The sequence below is a fragment of the Colletotrichum navitas genome, assembly GCF_030913465.1.
Source record: "Colletotrichum navitas strain CBS 125086 chromosome Unknown LY79scaffold_11, whole genome shotgun sequence".
Lineage (NCBI taxonomy): Eukaryota > Fungi > Ascomycota > Sordariomycetes > Glomerellales > Glomerellaceae > Colletotrichum > Colletotrichum navitas.
Window position 1 is genome coordinate 247,217 of NW_026850557.1, and position 15,057 is coordinate 262,273.

The 15,057-nt window shown below is 55.5% G+C and overlaps 6 protein-coding genes and 1 non-coding gene across 7 annotated transcripts; 2 read left to right on the top strand and 5 right to left on the bottom strand.

Moving 5' to 3' along the window:
• Positions 1 to 448: 448 nt before the first annotated feature.
• LY79DRAFT_48978 (uncharacterized protein) lies at positions 449 to 1,088 on the bottom strand. Its single transcript, XM_060553311.1, has 2 exons — positions 809 to 1,088; positions 449 to 752 (listed from the first exon to the last, which is right to left on the bottom strand). The coding sequence occupies exons 1-2, from the start codon at positions 921 to 923 to the stop codon at positions 535 to 537; spliced, it is 333 nt and encodes a 110-aa protein (XP_060417448.1). The 5' UTR covers positions 924 to 1,088; the 3' UTR covers positions 449 to 534.
• Positions 1,089 to 2,833: 1,745 nt separating this feature from the next.
• LY79DRAFT_t64 lies at positions 2,834 to 2,905 on the bottom strand. The gene has a single exon. It is a non-coding gene; the product is annotated as a tRNA-Met (tRNA).
• Positions 2,906 to 3,110: 205 nt separating this feature from the next.
• On the bottom strand, positions 3,111 to 5,508 carry LY79DRAFT_543672 (DEAD/DEAH box helicase). Its single transcript, XM_060557068.1, has 3 exons — positions 5,183 to 5,508; positions 5,018 to 5,120; positions 3,111 to 4,963 (listed from the first exon to the last, which is right to left on the bottom strand). Exons 1-3 carry the CDS (start codon positions 5,251 to 5,253, stop codon positions 3,227 to 3,229), a joined length of 1,911 nt encoding a protein of 636 aa, XP_060417449.1. The 5' UTR covers positions 5,254 to 5,508; the 3' UTR covers positions 3,111 to 3,226.
• A 1,920-nt stretch (positions 5,509 to 7,428) lies between these two features.
• LY79DRAFT_587862 (cytidylyltransferase) lies at positions 7,429 to 8,655 on the top strand (the record flags this gene model as incomplete). The annotated part of the gene is made up of 1 exon (XM_060560828.1): positions 7,429 to 8,655. One exon carries the CDS (start codon positions 7,429 to 7,431, stop codon positions 8,653 to 8,655), a length of 1,227 nt encoding a protein of 408 aa, XP_060417450.1.
• A 1,190-nt stretch (positions 8,656 to 9,845) lies between these two features.
• On the bottom strand, positions 9,846 to 11,032 carry LY79DRAFT_48972 (uncharacterized protein). Its single transcript, XM_060553310.1, has one exon. It carries the CDS (start codon positions 10,668 to 10,670, stop codon positions 10,068 to 10,070), a length of 603 nt encoding a protein of 200 aa, XP_060417451.1. The 5' UTR covers positions 10,671 to 11,032; the 3' UTR covers positions 9,846 to 10,067.
• Positions 11,033 to 11,126: 94 nt separating this feature from the next.
• LY79DRAFT_577176 (uncharacterized protein) lies at positions 11,127 to 12,181 on the bottom strand (the record flags this gene model as incomplete). Its single annotated transcript, XM_060559860.1, has 2 exons — positions 11,127 to 11,223; positions 11,967 to 12,181. 2 exons carry the CDS (start codon positions 12,179 to 12,181, stop codon positions 11,127 to 11,129), a joined length of 312 nt encoding a protein of 103 aa, XP_060417452.1.
• Positions 12,182 to 12,717: 536 nt separating this feature from the next.
• On the top strand, positions 12,718 to 13,812 carry LY79DRAFT_543681 (uncharacterized protein). The gene is made up of 3 exons (XM_060557069.1): positions 12,718 to 13,012; positions 13,066 to 13,091; positions 13,156 to 13,812. Exons 1-3 carry the CDS (start codon positions 12,818 to 12,820, stop codon positions 13,400 to 13,402), a joined length of 468 nt encoding a protein of 155 aa, XP_060417453.1. The 5' UTR covers positions 12,718 to 12,817; the 3' UTR covers positions 13,403 to 13,812.
• The last annotated feature ends 1,245 nt before the right edge of the window (positions 13,813 to 15,057 follow it).

Consider the following 15,057-nt stretch of genomic DNA (forward strand, 5'->3'; position numbering starts at 1 on the left):
ATCAGGTAGTAATGAACGGTTATCCGCGTTTGATGTCCGCGGTTGCTCACGGTCTGAAACAAGGGTCAGGAGATGCGCGAAAGTGTCACTGGGCTGTTTGCTGACATCTGGCCTACCCCGAATCCATCAATTTCCCCTCATCTTCATGTGCGTGCTCCAGGTTTTACACAGGTATATGACAAGACAGTCGAGAAGCTGTTGACACCATTGCCCTTCCCATATGTTGATAACCTCTTGTATCCGCAATGCGGCCCCAGCGAGGCGATAAATCAACCGAACTTGGCATGTTGACTAGCCCAAAGACTACAATCAGTATAGGCTCTCGATTACCTGCTCAACTCATAAGACTAACAAATACATGCCTTCAGGCTTCCAGCCAACAGAAAATTTGAGTTTCTCGTTCGACCAGAACCAGTACAGATAAATACTTGTTGTATGGCATACATTGGTCCATGCATGGTCTTTCAGTGTCCACATAGCTAGATATTGGCCTGCGAATCATTTTCCCCACCTCTGTCGTTCTCTATCCGGTCACTACGGGCTTCCACCACGCAGGTGGCCAAAGTCATGACCCCTCGAAACAGTTGCTTGCTGCAGCGGAAATATAACAGGATGATTTTGCACCAAATCCATCTGGTATCCAGCAAAAGACCATACTCTGATGGGGAATGTCGGCCGTGACCACAGTATGAGCTCGTCTCGAGGAAGCGTCTCGAATGATGTAAGGTTGTTTGACGTGGTTGGTTGATGTTCTAAGAAAAGTCAGCGTACGGGTAAGAGGTATGGGTGCTGGAGGCTCATGGCTCACGTTCTACCTGGCTACGCCGCTTGCCAAGCCAACACCGCGAGAGCATGAACAACGCAGGCGGAAGCCCTACCACAAGGGAAATGATGGCTATGATGGCCTCGAGGCTTAATTTCATCGTGGAGGCGGATTGAACGTGATGGCAGAACTCCTGATGAACTCCTGATGAATAGTCTGAACCTGATGGGTTGGAATGAAAGACAGTGAAAGTTATGTTGAGTTTTTGAACATCTGAATGGTATTGGATGTTATAAATGCGGCCTCAGCAGCTGAATAGATGGAAATTATCCTCAATTATGCCTCGTTGTCTCAATAATCCTTCCATCATATCCATGCCTAACTCGTGGTTTTCTGACTGAGGAACCAGCGAATAAGATCACTCCCCCATCTCGAATCTGTACGACTGTCCATCACTGGGCCAGTGAGAGTGGTCTGAGGAGGCAGACAATTCTGGTGTTTCTTTTACTACGGCGCAGGGAGTCTTCAGACTGCGGATTGAACCAGTCACGAGAAGTTACTGTACCTGGGTCTTCAACGCGACCGACTGGGGCAGCGGACAAGTTGATGATGGCTGGATCTTTCCGACCAACAGGGCCAACGCAATTCAGGAAACCCGCTTGGTCCAATCGTTATTGGTGTGGGCTACGACACAGCGGCAAGCCTGATGCGGCGTGCATACGGGCCGCTTGTTGCCTTGCCAGCTTGGGCTGAAGCCAATGACCTCAATCCCGGTTCGAGGGCACGGTGTTTGCCTGCTGTTCACGCCACCCATTTCACCTGGGATGGTAATTGGGATATCGGAACTGGCCACTTGTGTTCATTCATATCTGCAGCCACATTCAGTTTGCCTTTTTAGAGACTGTCCTCGACCAACCATACGACATGCAGCCCCCAGACGAGCCCCCATAAACACGACCCAATGCCCATATCCGAAGCGACATTCCTCGTCAAGTCGGATGAGGTAATACCGGGAGTGCTCGTATGAGACCTGTATGCCTGTGACCCGGGTGCGCTTCGTGCCGGTATCCTCCTCGTTGTCTCGGGCAGTGGGACAGGCCTGGACGTCGAGAGATGGGAAACAGGAATGCATGGCGGGACTTCTTTACAACTGGCCGCAAACCAGGGGTGATTCGGGCTTGCAAATATCCTCATCGATCTAGGAGCCGACGTCAACGCGCCCCAGGTCAGGAGAAATCGGAGAACCCGCGCGACAGATCATGGCAGAGCACGGCAAGGTCGACATGATTGGCTTCTTTCTGGGCCAAGCCGTTCAGAAGACCGGAAAGGGCAAGCCTCATTGCTTTCTGACGTTCGATCTCGCCGAGAAATGACGGCACTTGACTGAGACAGAGTTGCTGGGATTCACCGAGGGTAGAGGACAGACGACTATTCCTTGTGGATTGAGCAACAGGATCTACAGTACTTTAATATATCGGTGAAGAGTACCTCGCTATCTGCTCTATATTGAAAGATGTCATACTAAAAACGACGCCGTTAGTGGTAGAGCAGCAACTAACGCCTTATATAGGACCTATAGGTCACGACAAAAGATCATAAGCTTTTCGACTGACCTCTGGGAGGAGCCGACGATCGAGCAACCGCACCCAGAACCCGTAAACGTGACAGGTGCGTGTTGCGGCGTTCCCGGCGGCATGAACTGGCAGAATACAGTTGGAACATTCGAAGCGATGGGACGGTACCTTGACGACTTCTGGACTGGCCCTGGATAGTTTTATCTTGTTTAGGTCCAATGACGGTCAGTTCTGGAAAAGGGGATTCTGCGAATAATTGGTATTCTCTCCGAACATCGACTCATCACCAGAAAGTCGCCTCCGTGATGTAAGTCGTCGTCACTCGGCTTCCCAGAGGGAGAGTATTAAAAGTTACATAAAAGCCAGCACCCATAAACATGTTGGCCAACGATTGAGTGATGTGGTTGACGTGAGGCAAAACTCTATTCAAGCGGGTTCTACATACGCACTACGACCGGAAGGCCTAAAAGAGGCTACGAGCAAGAGTAAACACACATAGCACGACCTGGTTTCGATCCAGGGACCTCTGGGTTATGAACCCAGCGCTCTACCCGTGAACTACAGTGCGTGCACCGGTTCTTTAGAGACCACTGCCAGTTGCAGTTGAGAAAGGCTGTTGGATAGAGTGAGTGATTTTCCGGCTCACGGTCTTTTTTTTTTGACGTGCCTCCGCTGTGAAAACACCAGAGGCAGAGTCGAAAGGTCGGCGACGAGTCTGTCGACGGGGCAGGCAGATCTCGCGACATTGCTTTGTCTTGGAACAAAAAGGATTCGGGGGGGGGGGGGGGGTATCGCATCCACAACCTCTGCTCGTGCCGCGATCCCACATGGGGACACGAGACGGACCGCGCTCTTGGACGTACACGCGTAGGTAATATTACAGGGCGCTTCAATCGTCAAACCCATTAAACTCGTCGTCCTTCTTCCCTCCCGCCGCCGCCGCCGCCGTCTGAGCTTGGTTCTTCCTCCTGATCTCCGCAATCATCTCGTTCAGCTCCATGGCCTTGATCTTCTCCTCCTCCGTCATGGCCGACATTCGCTCAGCCTCCTTCTTGCGCCTCCTCTTCTCGCGGCGCTCCACCCGCACGCCTTCCTGCTCCGTCTGCTTGCTCCACGCCTCGTTCGTCTTGCGCTTACGCTTGACCTCGTCCGCCGCCGCCGCCTTCTCGCCGTTGCGCTCGGCCTCCATCGCCGCCAGCCTCGCCGCCTCCCGGGTCTTGTCTTTGTATGAAAAGCTGTCCCAGTCGAAGTCCTCATTCCCAAGCCACTTGTCGCCCTCCCACTTCTTGGTCTCGGGCATGCGCGGTAACCGCAGCAGGCCCCACGCCTTGCCGAGGTCAGCCCAGTCGAGGTCCTTGGTCCGGAAGATGGAGGTCGTCAAATGAGCGTTGTAGCTGCGTACCCAGCTCACAAAGGCCCGCTGGGCCTTGTCGTGGAAGGCGCGGTCGCTGCGGAGGATGTCGCGGAACTTCTCTGAGGCGGCATTGGCCTCCTCTTCGGTGACGACGATCTCGGGTTGCGTGAGGGGGAAGATAGGGGTCTTGCGGACCTCCAGGAAGGGGATGTAGTCCTCCTCGTGGCCGGGCTGCAGGAAGACGACCGAGAGACCCTTTCTGCCGGCCCTCCCAGCGCGCCCACTTCTGTGAATGAAGACCTTGGGATCTGAAGGAGGGTCGATCTGGCAGACAAAGTCTACCTGCGGGATATCCAAACCCCTTGCTGCGATGTCTGTACAAATCAGGACGGATGGTGATACCGAGTTGACGAATTTGGAGAAGCTCTTTTCTCTGGCCTTGGGCGGAAGCTTTCCGTGAAGAGGGACTATCGTGAAACCCGAGGGCATGATGGTGGGGAGAAGATGCTGGAAGTAGTCGACAGCGGCGCAAGTTGACAGGAAGACGATGCTTCTCTGCGGTCGCGGGCTGAGGTTTTCCAAGAGTTTGGCCAACGCCGGAAGCTTTTGGCTTGCTGGCGTGACGAGGTAGGACATTTGCAAGCTGACGGGCGTCTTCCGGTCCTCGATGATTCCTCCGTCTCTGAGGCTCTTGACCCTCACCGCAATCTTGACGGGATTTCTCAGACCAACAGTGATGATTTGGGAGACTGCTTCGGAAACGGAAGCGCTAAACAGGCCGGTCCTTCTCTGCTTGGGAAGGTATCCCAAGATCCTCTGGATATCTTGCTTGAAACCCATATCCAGCAGACGGTCGGCCTCGTCGAGAACCAGGAGTTCGAATGACGATTGTGTGCAGCGGACGTGGGGGGAGGCGAGCAGCTCGACGAGCCTGCCTGGTGTCGAGACCAGGACGTTGGGGGCGTGTCTGACAAAGAAGCTCAGATCTTGTTGCGTCGTAGTGGTCCCGCCGACGAGCAGCTGGGGGACAACGACGGGGACCGAGGCGTCGGGGCGCTTCTCATCCTCCTTGAGGAAGGGCAGGATCTCGGCGGACGGGGGGTGGAAGCCAACGAGGGACTGGAGGACGGCATGGATCTGAATGGCGAGTTCACGGGTCGGGGAGACGATGATGGAGAAAACGTGGCCGCGCTTCGTGGGTTCGTCGAGGCGCATGAGCTTCTGGACGATGGGAAGAAGGAAGGCAAGGGTCTTGCCGCTGCCTGTGACGGCCTGGAAGTTTGTCAGTGCAAGGCCCTGTCTCTCGCCCGCGGCGTTGGCCCTTACCTCGACAACGACATCCTTGTTCCCGAGGAACTGCGGAAGACATGCTGCCTGAACGGGCGTCATGCGCTGGAAGCCCTGGCTGGAAACGAAGTCGAGGATCCATCTGCGCCCAAGCAAGGTTAGTAGAGGGCGCGCAGGTGGTGGAAGGGTGCTGGGCTTTCGCACTCGGCCAGAGGGGGCGTGAGTCCTCGCCAGGACCTGGGGTCCTTCTTTTTTTCGGGGGCGACGGGGGCCATCGTGAAGGCCGAATCGATTGGCTTATGCTGGAATTGCAAACTGCTTGAGATCAGCCAGAGTTTCCGCGCCGCAGAGGAGGACTTGAACGCCGTCGGAGCTGGAGGGGCTGATAGTGTGGTCCGGTCGAGAACTTTTTTTCAGTATCGCTATCGATAAGCACATTAATCGATAAGGAGTGATCAGACAAGCTGACAATGCCCCCCCTCTGTTGACTCCTCTGTTGGAGTCTACAGACAAGCTGATAGTGTCCCCCCCTGTCAACCTGAGAGTACTGTGCACACTGGTCTATGCAGAGTCCAGCAGACAGTGGATTCAGGTGATAACACAACTATCTTAGAGGCAAAAGGGATGGTCTTGGCCCATCCCGACCCAGAGCGCAGCGTAGGAAGCAGGGTGGGTTAGTACCATTCCAACCCTCCCCGGCGGAGCTGTTTTAGAATTAAAAAAATCTAAGAAAACTGGATTTGAACTAGATTTGAACCTGCAGCCTTTAGGATATGAGATTTATTGCTGTTATCGCTGGTATCGTGCACGGTACTCTCGGGTTGACAGGGGGGGACAATATCAGCTTGTCTGTAGACTCTGAGAGTACCGTGCACAATAACAGCAATAAAGCTCAGCAGACAGTGGATTTAGTGATAACATAACTATCTCAATAAAAAAATAGAGGCAAAAGGGATAGTCTTAGCCTATCCTGACCTGGAGCATAGTGTAGGAAGCAGGGTAGGTAAGTACTATTCCAACCCTCCCCAACGGAGCCATTTTGGAACTAAAAAATCTAAGAAAATTGGATTTGAACCTGCAGCCTTTAGGATATGAGGTTTATCGCTGTTATCGTGCACGGTACTCTCGGGTTGACAGGGCGGGGGGGGGCATTGTCAGCTTGTGTGTATAATCATCGATAAGACCTGTTATCGATAAGGTGAGTTGGTCGTTATCGATCATCAATCCTTCGCCCCTGCCCCCCCTTTGGACCATCACATCCAGTGACAGCTTTCAAAGTCGCCTTGGCGCCATGTCTTGTCTGAGCGCCCACGGACAGAGCCAAACAGTGATATCATGCCGTCTACCTCCCAGCTCCTGTTCAGCCACCCACTCGGAGGCACGGGTCTCGCCGTCACATAAGCACAAGCCCTTCCAAACTCTCAGCCCCGTTGATTTTGCGCAAGCAAGCCCAGCGCGGCAAGGGCGGTGTGGGAATCCAGGAGAGGAAAAGGAAAAAAATTCTCTCGTGTGGTATAGCATACATACTGTACACTAATGAAATTGCTGCATTTTCACGTACGCTATCCGTACATGGAAGCGGGAAAGATGGTGGACTCTCGGCTGAGAAGGACATGGAACCGGCGGGATGGCCGGAGATGGCTTCACATGCTTAATGGAGGCGGCCTAGCCCATTTACACTAAAAGAAACCCCACCACAAAATGGACTGAACTGCACCAAGGACCCCCTGCAAACCGGGGCTTGACATTGACTGCCCCCGAAAGGCCGTCCCGTCCCTGCCTTGGTCGCGTGCACCAGATAGTAGGTACACTAAGTGGTCTGTCAGGCTCGGCACACTGTGGTGCGGGGGCCCTCGTGGGCGCTGGCTCGACAACCCGGATACAGTGCGAAAGCGAGTGAGCACGGTCTGAGTACGTCGCCCAGAGTACGTACTCGGTACTTTTCTCCGGCGAAAAATCCTCATCACAGACAGACAGACAGACAGATAGCATTCGCTAGCATTGGACGGGACTCGCAGCACAACAAGACTCCGACGAACCGGCCCAAACTCGTCGTCTAAACCACATGTCACGCTGTCTGCTGACCGACCGTATGTCTTCGTGGTCCCTTTCCCCTCCGTCTCAGCCCGGCACACCATGCGGCGGAGTTGCTCTCTGCTGCATCCTTAAACATCACCCTGGATCCAATAGCCACAGTAGCCTCCGAACTCGAATCCCAGGCCCAGCATAGCCGGAACTATACTCGCCCTTCACGTTTCGTCGAGACTCACGCCCGCGCTGCTGACGCCGCAGCCGCCGCCGTGGCCCCCCACGACTCTCGCCTCTCTAGAAGAGATAGACACTTCCACTCCTCCTCCATTCTTTGGCCCTTCCGACTTATCTTACCCCTTCAACCCATCTTCACGGGAGCAGTCGCCTGTCCTGCTCTCCCGCCCTTCTCCTATACCATCATGTCGTCCGTCCGCGCTGTCCCCTCCACCCCGCGCGTCATCTCCCCCAGCCCGACACCCTCCGAAATCGATGCCGCCTCCCACGACAACTACTTTGGCCCTGTGACGAGGTCCGCCGCGAAGAAGCGCCGTGCCACACCTCAACCGCTGACGGAGCGCGCCGACGAGGATGGATACGAGCCGTCGACGACGCGCAGGTCGCGCACGAGAAGCCGCTCGCCCATCGAGTCCCGTCGAATCACCCCCATGACTTCGGTCAAGTCGCAGGCCACCAAGAGAGGCAAATCCCCCGTCATCCCGAGCGAGCCCATCGCCAACCATGTCACCGCCGTCGTCGACGGCGAACCAAACGGCAGCGGCAACGGCAAAGTCCCGACCGCCAACGGCCACCTGGCCCCGCCGTCGGCCGCGCCTGCCGGCTGGAGCTGGCGAGACTTCAGTCGGAGCCCCAGCCCGCTGGGCTTGATACCGATCCACAGGAAATGGCGGACGTTTGTACACAAGCACGAGGTGCCGAGGAAGGTCCTGCACGTCTCTATTGGCTTTTTCACGCTGTGGCTCTACATTTCGGGCATCCAGACGAGCTCCGTCGCGCCGTGGCTCTTCGCCGCCCTGATGCCCATCACGACCGCCGATTACCTCCGTCACAGCTACGCCTCCTTCAACCGCTTCTACGTCTCCGTCCTCGGCGCGCTGATGCGCGAGAGCGAATATGCTGGGTGGAACGGTGTCATCTTCTATCTGCTTGGCGCCTGGATCTCGCTCCGCTTCCTCCCCAAGGACGTCGGCGTCATGAGCATCCTCCTGCTCAGCTGGTGCGATACCGCCGCCAGCACTTTTGGGCGACTGTACGGCGCCTACACCCCGCGTATCCGCCGCGGCAAGTCGCTTGCCGGGTCGTCAGCGGCCTTCCTTGTCGGCGTCATCTCCTCGTACTTCTTCTGGGGGTGGCTGGCGCCGCGAACGGGACCTTTCCCCGGTGACGAGAACCACCCTTTCATGTTCACCGGGGCGCTGCATCTACCCCGCGCCATCGCAAGCGCCGTGGGACTCTCTGATGCTCAGGCCACCATCACTGGACCGTTAGCGCTCGGAGTCATGGGTCTATGGTCCGGCTTTATGGCGGCCGCCAGCGAGGTGGTGGACATTTTCGGCTGGGACGACAACCTGACGATCCCAGTGCTCAGCGGGGCTGGTATTTGGGGGTTCCTCAAAATCTTTGGCTAGAAGGGCGGCGGCCGTTGAGAGTTAGACGGGGGGCGGGGCGGGATGAAAGCTACCAACTAGCCTACCGATGCTAGCGCACGCACGCACACACACACCGACGGCAAATGAGGGGATCATGAGGGGAAAGAGGTTAGAAAACGCGCGCGCTGTCTGCCTAGTGCCAGCGGCTGGCATGACGTTTTAACTTTGCATGATTAATCGGCGTTCATACTGTGTCCAAGAGATAGGAGTCGGGACGGGGGGCTCTTTATGGCAGGCAGCATGAAATGGCATGCGAGGACGACGGCCGGGACAAGGAAACATGCCATCATCGCGTAAGGACAGGTATTGAGTTTGTACCATTTTTTCTTCCATTTTTTTTCTTATTTTTTATTTTATTTTTTGCCTTGACGCCGGTACAGGAGCAACGGATCTCAGGAAATTATGGTCGCACTGGGCACCATGGGTACATATATAATGGTAGCTGCTATTACAAGATAACGAGAATCATCAGAACTTCCCCCCTTCCTTCAATCTCTTCTTGCTCTTCTTCACGGCTTTCGCCCCCCGCCCCCTCAGTTGGGTGTTCCATCTGACATGCGGGTCCCGCGCGATGATACGGATGCAAGGACAAGGCCTCCAAGATCCGGGACCATCTGAGCGGTCAAGCATCATCACTGCTTTAGCGTCGCCTAAGGGGCGCACGAGAAGGATCGATGTCGCGGCGTGCGACGTGGGGGAGGTCCAACAATGGACCTTTTGCCTTCTCGAAGAAGAAGCGAGGGATACTGGATTATTCAAGTCTTGTTCACCGGGTCCTCGTCGCACTGCAGCAAAGGCGACTCCGGCGAACGAATGTCCCATCCACCCATACGTCCAATCCATCCATCCAGGCCAGGCCGGGAGTTGGGGCTGAGATGGACTGGGGCTGACGAGTATCTCCGGCATGCTTTTGACGCGGGCAGCTGCGTCTGTCGTGATGTCGTGCATCTAACGGACATTTCGTTCATGCAGGCTTGCTTCTTCATCTTCTGTGCCTTCTCGCACGGGGGTTGGGGGTTGAGGGTTCCATCACGGGAACCGCCCTCTTAATTTAGCAAATGCTCCGAGGTATGGCGGCAGGAGCCTCACGTTCTACAGTGAAACTCATACAAAGAGGAGATTGGCGGGCGGACACACGAGACCGGGCCAGAGAGAAGAGGGAGGCGGGATGTATATGGAAACACGGGAGGCACTTGGAGCACTGCACAACAGCTGGAAGGGGGGAATCCAGGCGTAGCCGTCAGCTGATAGCTAGTTGAACCTCACACGACGGTCGATCCGTGCAGGATACGGGAATGCAGTATGACATTTGCTGTGTTGCCCTCATGCTCCTGATGGCGTGGCATCGGCCGCATTCTGCTTCGTGCGATTAGAGCTCGACCTCGTCGAGGTTACTGTGTGCTGTTGGAAGGGGGAAACCAAGGACACCTGCGAGGACGGACGGTTTGGGTTGGCGAGCAACCGGGAACGAGGGAGAGCTGGGAGATAGATGCGGAGAGGGGACCATGCGAGTTACATCTGCGGGATTGGCGATGGCGTCGATGGGAGGCGAGTGAGTAGTGACATGGCGGGGGAGGGTTCGTGGGCGAGATGGCAGTTCCGCCAACCGTCCGATGTAACGTCGACGTCTCCTTGATTACCGTACGTTGGGTTGGTTGTGTTGTTCGACGAGTGCTTATGGATCTGATGCCCACTCGCCCTCTCCTCGGTAGTCGAGAGAAAGAGAAACACACACGCACGTCAGAGAGAGAAGCTGTCGTCCAGTAATGTGGTGCCCCATCATCAAGCAGCCCTGTTTGACTGCAGCTGCATCTGCGCCCACGTCCCGGTTCATGCCATAGCGTGCTACGGTGCAGGAGATGCAAGCGAGCCAATACTCTTTTTTGGATGTGGCAGGGCAAAAACAAGTGTGTGTGTGTGTGTGTGTGTGTGTGTGTGTGTGTGTGTGGGCGTGGGTGTGAGTGAGTGAGTGAGTGAGTGAGTTGACCCGGCATGGCCTCTCGCACCCCTTCATCGTCAAAACACCCTATCGCCACAGCAGAGCAACAAGCACAAGCAAAAGTACGATGGAGAAATGGGAACGAAGCAGGACCCCGCCAATTGTGCACTGCACTGTTTGGCTCCGAATCCCGTGTCCTACTCCTCTGTTCCGCGCGCTCTCGCAAGGGCCATGAGGCACATAACTCATGACTGACTACATGGGTTGCGTACGTTCACGTTGGCCGTGACAAACAAGAGAGGAACATTGTGCGATGGACGAGAGTTCAGAAATGGGCCCAGAAAAAAAGAGGAAGGAAAAAAAAAAGGTTTAATCCCTTCGCACAGGCAGGCCATTTCCGGTTTCACCCCGTCACCGCTCTGTTTCTCTCATCCTCTCCCCTTGGCATTCTACTTCTCCCCGTCCCTCGACCGACCGCGGAAAGACAGGGCATTTGGCATTGGCATGCATGTCAGCGCGGGGTCCAGTCAGGCCCGGGCGGAAGTTCGGAGCCTGGTTGACGGGGCGGCCGGGCGGGCTCGTTCTCGATCAGTGCGCCTCCGGGTCGCCTTCCGATTCACCCGCAGAGTTATTGCCCCATCACTGGACGGCTTTTCAAGCCTCGCAGCTGAAGCATTCGCTGCTCATTCATCCGCTCGTGCCATGTCGTGTCATGACATGCCATCCCCAGACACACGGGTGAGAGAAGAGACAGAGAGAAAAAAAGAGAGGGAGAGAGGGACCTCGACCTATGGGCGGATGCCTGGGCACTTTAGCCTCGCTACCTGCTTGCTTGACAATGACTCTCACTGGGTAAGCCGACTATTGGCGCTATGCCTGTCATCCGTAGTCTTTCTTCCTACTGCAAGACTAGCCGACCTAGTCGAGTTTGAGATTTGGCTGTCGACCTCGCCTCGTTCCCCTTCTCTTGTCTGAATGAACTGACCGAGTGCCGTTGGGTGGGTGGGCGGCGCGGGTATCGAATCGCCCCCCCCCCCCCCCCCCCCTCCTCATCTTTTCACCCAACATATCCGCGGTCAGAACCTGGGACTTCCTGTCCGGCTCCGGCTCGACACCCGGCAAGCAGACAGCCCTGACCTCGCCGCCCGAGACAAGTTTCCTGCCTGCCTGGTGTTGCGAGCGTCCATTCGTTTTTGGCAACGGTTCTTCTCTTTCGGTCAGACCATGCGGCAAGTCCAGATGTCAGACCGCTCCTGGGATGACCCTGGAATACATCCCCCGGGCCCCTCCACCCCCCTTCACCCTCCGTCCACAGAGCATATCGGTATAATCACCATGTATCCGTACCTACCTCCTGATCTTTTCCAGAACACCGTTCGTCATCCCGGGGGTACCCTGCGGTGGAGGGATGTCGGGTCCTTGCCGGCCAAGAGAGGGCCAGAGGCAGCCCGGTGAACCACACCGCGGTACCATCCGCCAATCTTGGAAGTCGTGGGGTTCATGAATGCGGTTGGCGGTCAACGGAAGGAAGGCGAGCGATTGACGAGCACGGCCGTTGCCTGTCATGTCCGCGTCACCGCTGCGGCGTACACGCATATACATACATACATATATACATATCCGTACATGTCTTCAACCGATGATCCTACTCACACGCGGCGACAACAGTTTACCAATCTCGCTTGACCGGATTGGAATGTACAACAAATGGCAGGTAGCAGGACTGCCTTATTGGGGTGCCCTGCCATGCTGATGCTGATGCTGATGCTATGCTATGCTATGCTATGCTATGCTCGTGCTCATGCCCATCATCGCTGCATCTTAGGCTCCACCCCAGTGCCCAGTCTGCAATCGCCGGAATGTCCTCTATCGCCAGAAGACTTGTGTCCCGGGGGGAGGGGCAACTCGCACATCCTGGTCCACACCGTATCGCAGCGGCGGCGCACGAGACGTACCTCAGCAGGCCTCACGGGCTGCTGTGGACATGGACGCTTGAGGAATGGGGTGACGCGAAAACGATGCGCCGCTAGATCGGATCGGAAAAAGACCCGCTGTCCATCGATTTTGCATTTGTAACTCATGACATTGGGTAGAGGTAAGAAGGGGGGGGGGGGGGGGGGCTCGGCCGTTGTGGTGGGTGATGGGTCCGATGATGGCGATGATGAAGGTACTTTTTCTTCGTCTTGTTCCATTCGGGCTGAGATGGGTTGGGGGCCTTGGGTACCTCTGCCTGTTGGGTCGAATTCGGGCTGCCCCTCACCTCCCATTGCTCTCAATCTCACTCTGGTGCTCAGCATTGGGCGGGAACTGTCAACTTGTGTCAACCGTCGACGGCTGACGATGACGGAGTTGGGCGGGCACTTACACCGCCGCCGTCGTTGGTGCTGCGGTTGTGAGGTAAGATGTGACCGGCTCATTGTGCTCAGTGGAGGTTTCTTACACTTCCCCAGGGCTATCGTCAGAAAACGGCTTTCAGGTACGGCTATTCCTTGGACGCAATTTCGTTTCCTCAACGCTCACATGCGATGCGCCTCAAGAAGCTCCGCCTTTGCGCATACACGTACATGCGTCGTCTATACCATAGTACCTACAACCTGGTTATGCTTCGGAGATGCACCCACCCCCCTCCAAACAGTTGAGAACACTCTGAACGGGGTGGCATTGCAAAAGAGGTACTGTACATTTCCATGCCCCCTACTCCCTCCCTCTTTGACCCTCCTCGCATCGGTGACTGAAGCAAGTCGGCGGGCGGGGGGGCGAACGCTTTTCAGGAATTATCACCAATGAAAACTCCGAAAAATCATATACACCTGGTGCGTCTTGTAAAAGGGCCGGGTGGGATGGCAGGGGGGAGCGCGTTAGAAAGCCCTGTCTAAGCCCTGGAGGACGTCCTTCTTCAGGTATCCGTATTGTACCTGTAGATTCCAGACGTGGTCCGGACGTGTTTTGCACCAATCGAAGATTGGTAAGTAAATGGCATTGATTGATCGAGTCAATCACAGGCAAGAGAAGAAGACGGTGTGTAACTGAGATAAAGAGAGGCGAGTGAGTGAGTGACCGAACCAATGGGGGCAGCGAGAAGGACCGTCCAATGGAAAATCAGTCGCAAGGAGTGACAGAGAGAGAGAGAGAGAGAGTGAGAGTGAGAGTGAGAGTGAGAGTTACATTTAAGAGTACTTGCAGGGGGGAGGGATGCCTAAAGTAAGATGAATAAAATAAAATAAAATAAGATAAAAACTAAGAAGATTAAAAGAGAAAGGGTACTGATCGGGAATAAAATAAAACAAATAAAGTAAAACCAAAGTCCTGGTTCCCATCTTGACAACGCATCACCACATAAAATGCCCGAACCTGACGCACTCCTGCCTGACTTGATTGACGCCCAGAGTCAACGACGACGAAAGATACATTCAGCGGCAGGAAGCAAAAACATCGCCATCTGGAGCTACCCTTCCGCATCGCCCCCTTAGCCCTTTTTCTATATTTCATTTTACCGGGGACGATCAACATGGGGGGGGGTGGGCGCTTCTTTATTCTGCCATCCCCACGTCGTGGTCTATTCGAGATGTGGCTCCTGCAGTCCAACGAGACGACGACACGAGCTGCGTGGGAGTGGGCATGCCCACGCCGCTTTAGACGAGAGAGGCTATCAAGCCGACTTCTTGGCTCAGCTCTCTTCTCTGGGGGGGGGTGGGGTGGGTGATGAACGTACCTATTTCCTTTCTGTCCCCGTCTTGCATTGCGTTGTATCGCCGTACCTCGGTCATATCGTAGTTATGGTTGAAGATGAGAGATGTAGACGATATCTGGGGTTGTGGAATATCTGCACTAGGTACCTTGGGTTGTTTGCTCCGAGAAAACGTCAGGTTCGTTCGCAATTGCGAACGAAAGGTAACGGAGAGGAGAAATAACCCCTCTTCGGCCTGAGTTGCCATTTCCCCCATTCCATCTCACCATTTCCAACTCTCTTTCCTGACCCAGCCTGCCTTGCCTTGCCTGGCCCTGCCCTGCCCTATCCTATCCTATCCTGTCCCGTCCCGTCCTGTCCTGTCCTGCCCTGGCCGTTCCCAATGTCTTTCATGATTCCTACCCCAACCTGTCCTCTTTCAACCTATCCCACCCCGTCCTCCCTTAGCCTGACACTCTCGTTGGCCCGTGGCTTCGATCCACGTCAGGTCCTGCTTCTTCTCCGTAGTTCCGGGTTTCCTTCCCCAAGTGTCTTGACGTCTGTCCATCCTCTGAACCCTCAAGACCCCTCGTCTCTCCACCCTCATCCTCCAAACCCATTCGTCACGAATCAGGACGTTACCGCCCCTCGCTTCCCTCTTCGGCTTGCGTCTGAATGGACCGAGATCCCATACGACCCGCATGGTACCTCCGTCATACGCAGGCTACCCACCTAGGCTTTTATCCCACCTCCCATGTACGGTCATGGTGTGTGT

Coding starts and splice junctions, on each gene's coding strand:
- LY79DRAFT_48978 (XM_060553311.1), bottom strand. CDS start 923: ATGAAATTAAGCCTCGAGGCCATCATAGCCATCATTTCCCTTGTGGTA. Junction 753..808: donor GCGGCGTAGCCAGGTAGAAC/GTGAGCCATGAG, acceptor GACTTTTCTTAG/AACATCAACCAACCACGTCA.
- LY79DRAFT_543672 (XM_060557068.1), bottom strand. CDS start 5,253: ATGGCCCCCGTCGCCCCCGAAAAAAAGAAGGACCCCAGGTCCTGGCGA. Junction 5,121..5,182: donor CTCACGCCCCCTCTGGCCGA/GTGCGAAAGCCC, acceptor GCTTGGGCGCAG/ATGGATCCTCGACTTCGTTT. Junction 4,964..5,017: donor ACAAGGATGTCGTTGTCGAG/GTAAGGGCCAAC, acceptor ACAAACTTCCAG/GCCGTCACAGGCAGCGGCAA.
- LY79DRAFT_48972 (XM_060553310.1), bottom strand. CDS start 10,670: ATGCCGGGTCAACTCACTCACTCACTCACTCACTCACACCCACGCCCA.
- LY79DRAFT_543681 (XM_060557069.1), top strand. CDS start 12,818: ATGGGTTGGGGGCCTTGGGTACCTCTGCCTGTTGGGTCGAATTCGGGC. Junction 13,013..13,065: donor GTTGGTGCTGCGGTTGTGAG/GTAAGATGTGAC, acceptor ACACTTCCCCAG/GGCTATCGTCAGAAAACGGC. Junction 13,092..13,155: donor CGTCAGAAAACGGCTTTCAG/GTACGGCTATTC, acceptor CGCCTCAAGAAG/CTCCGCCTTTGCGCATACAC.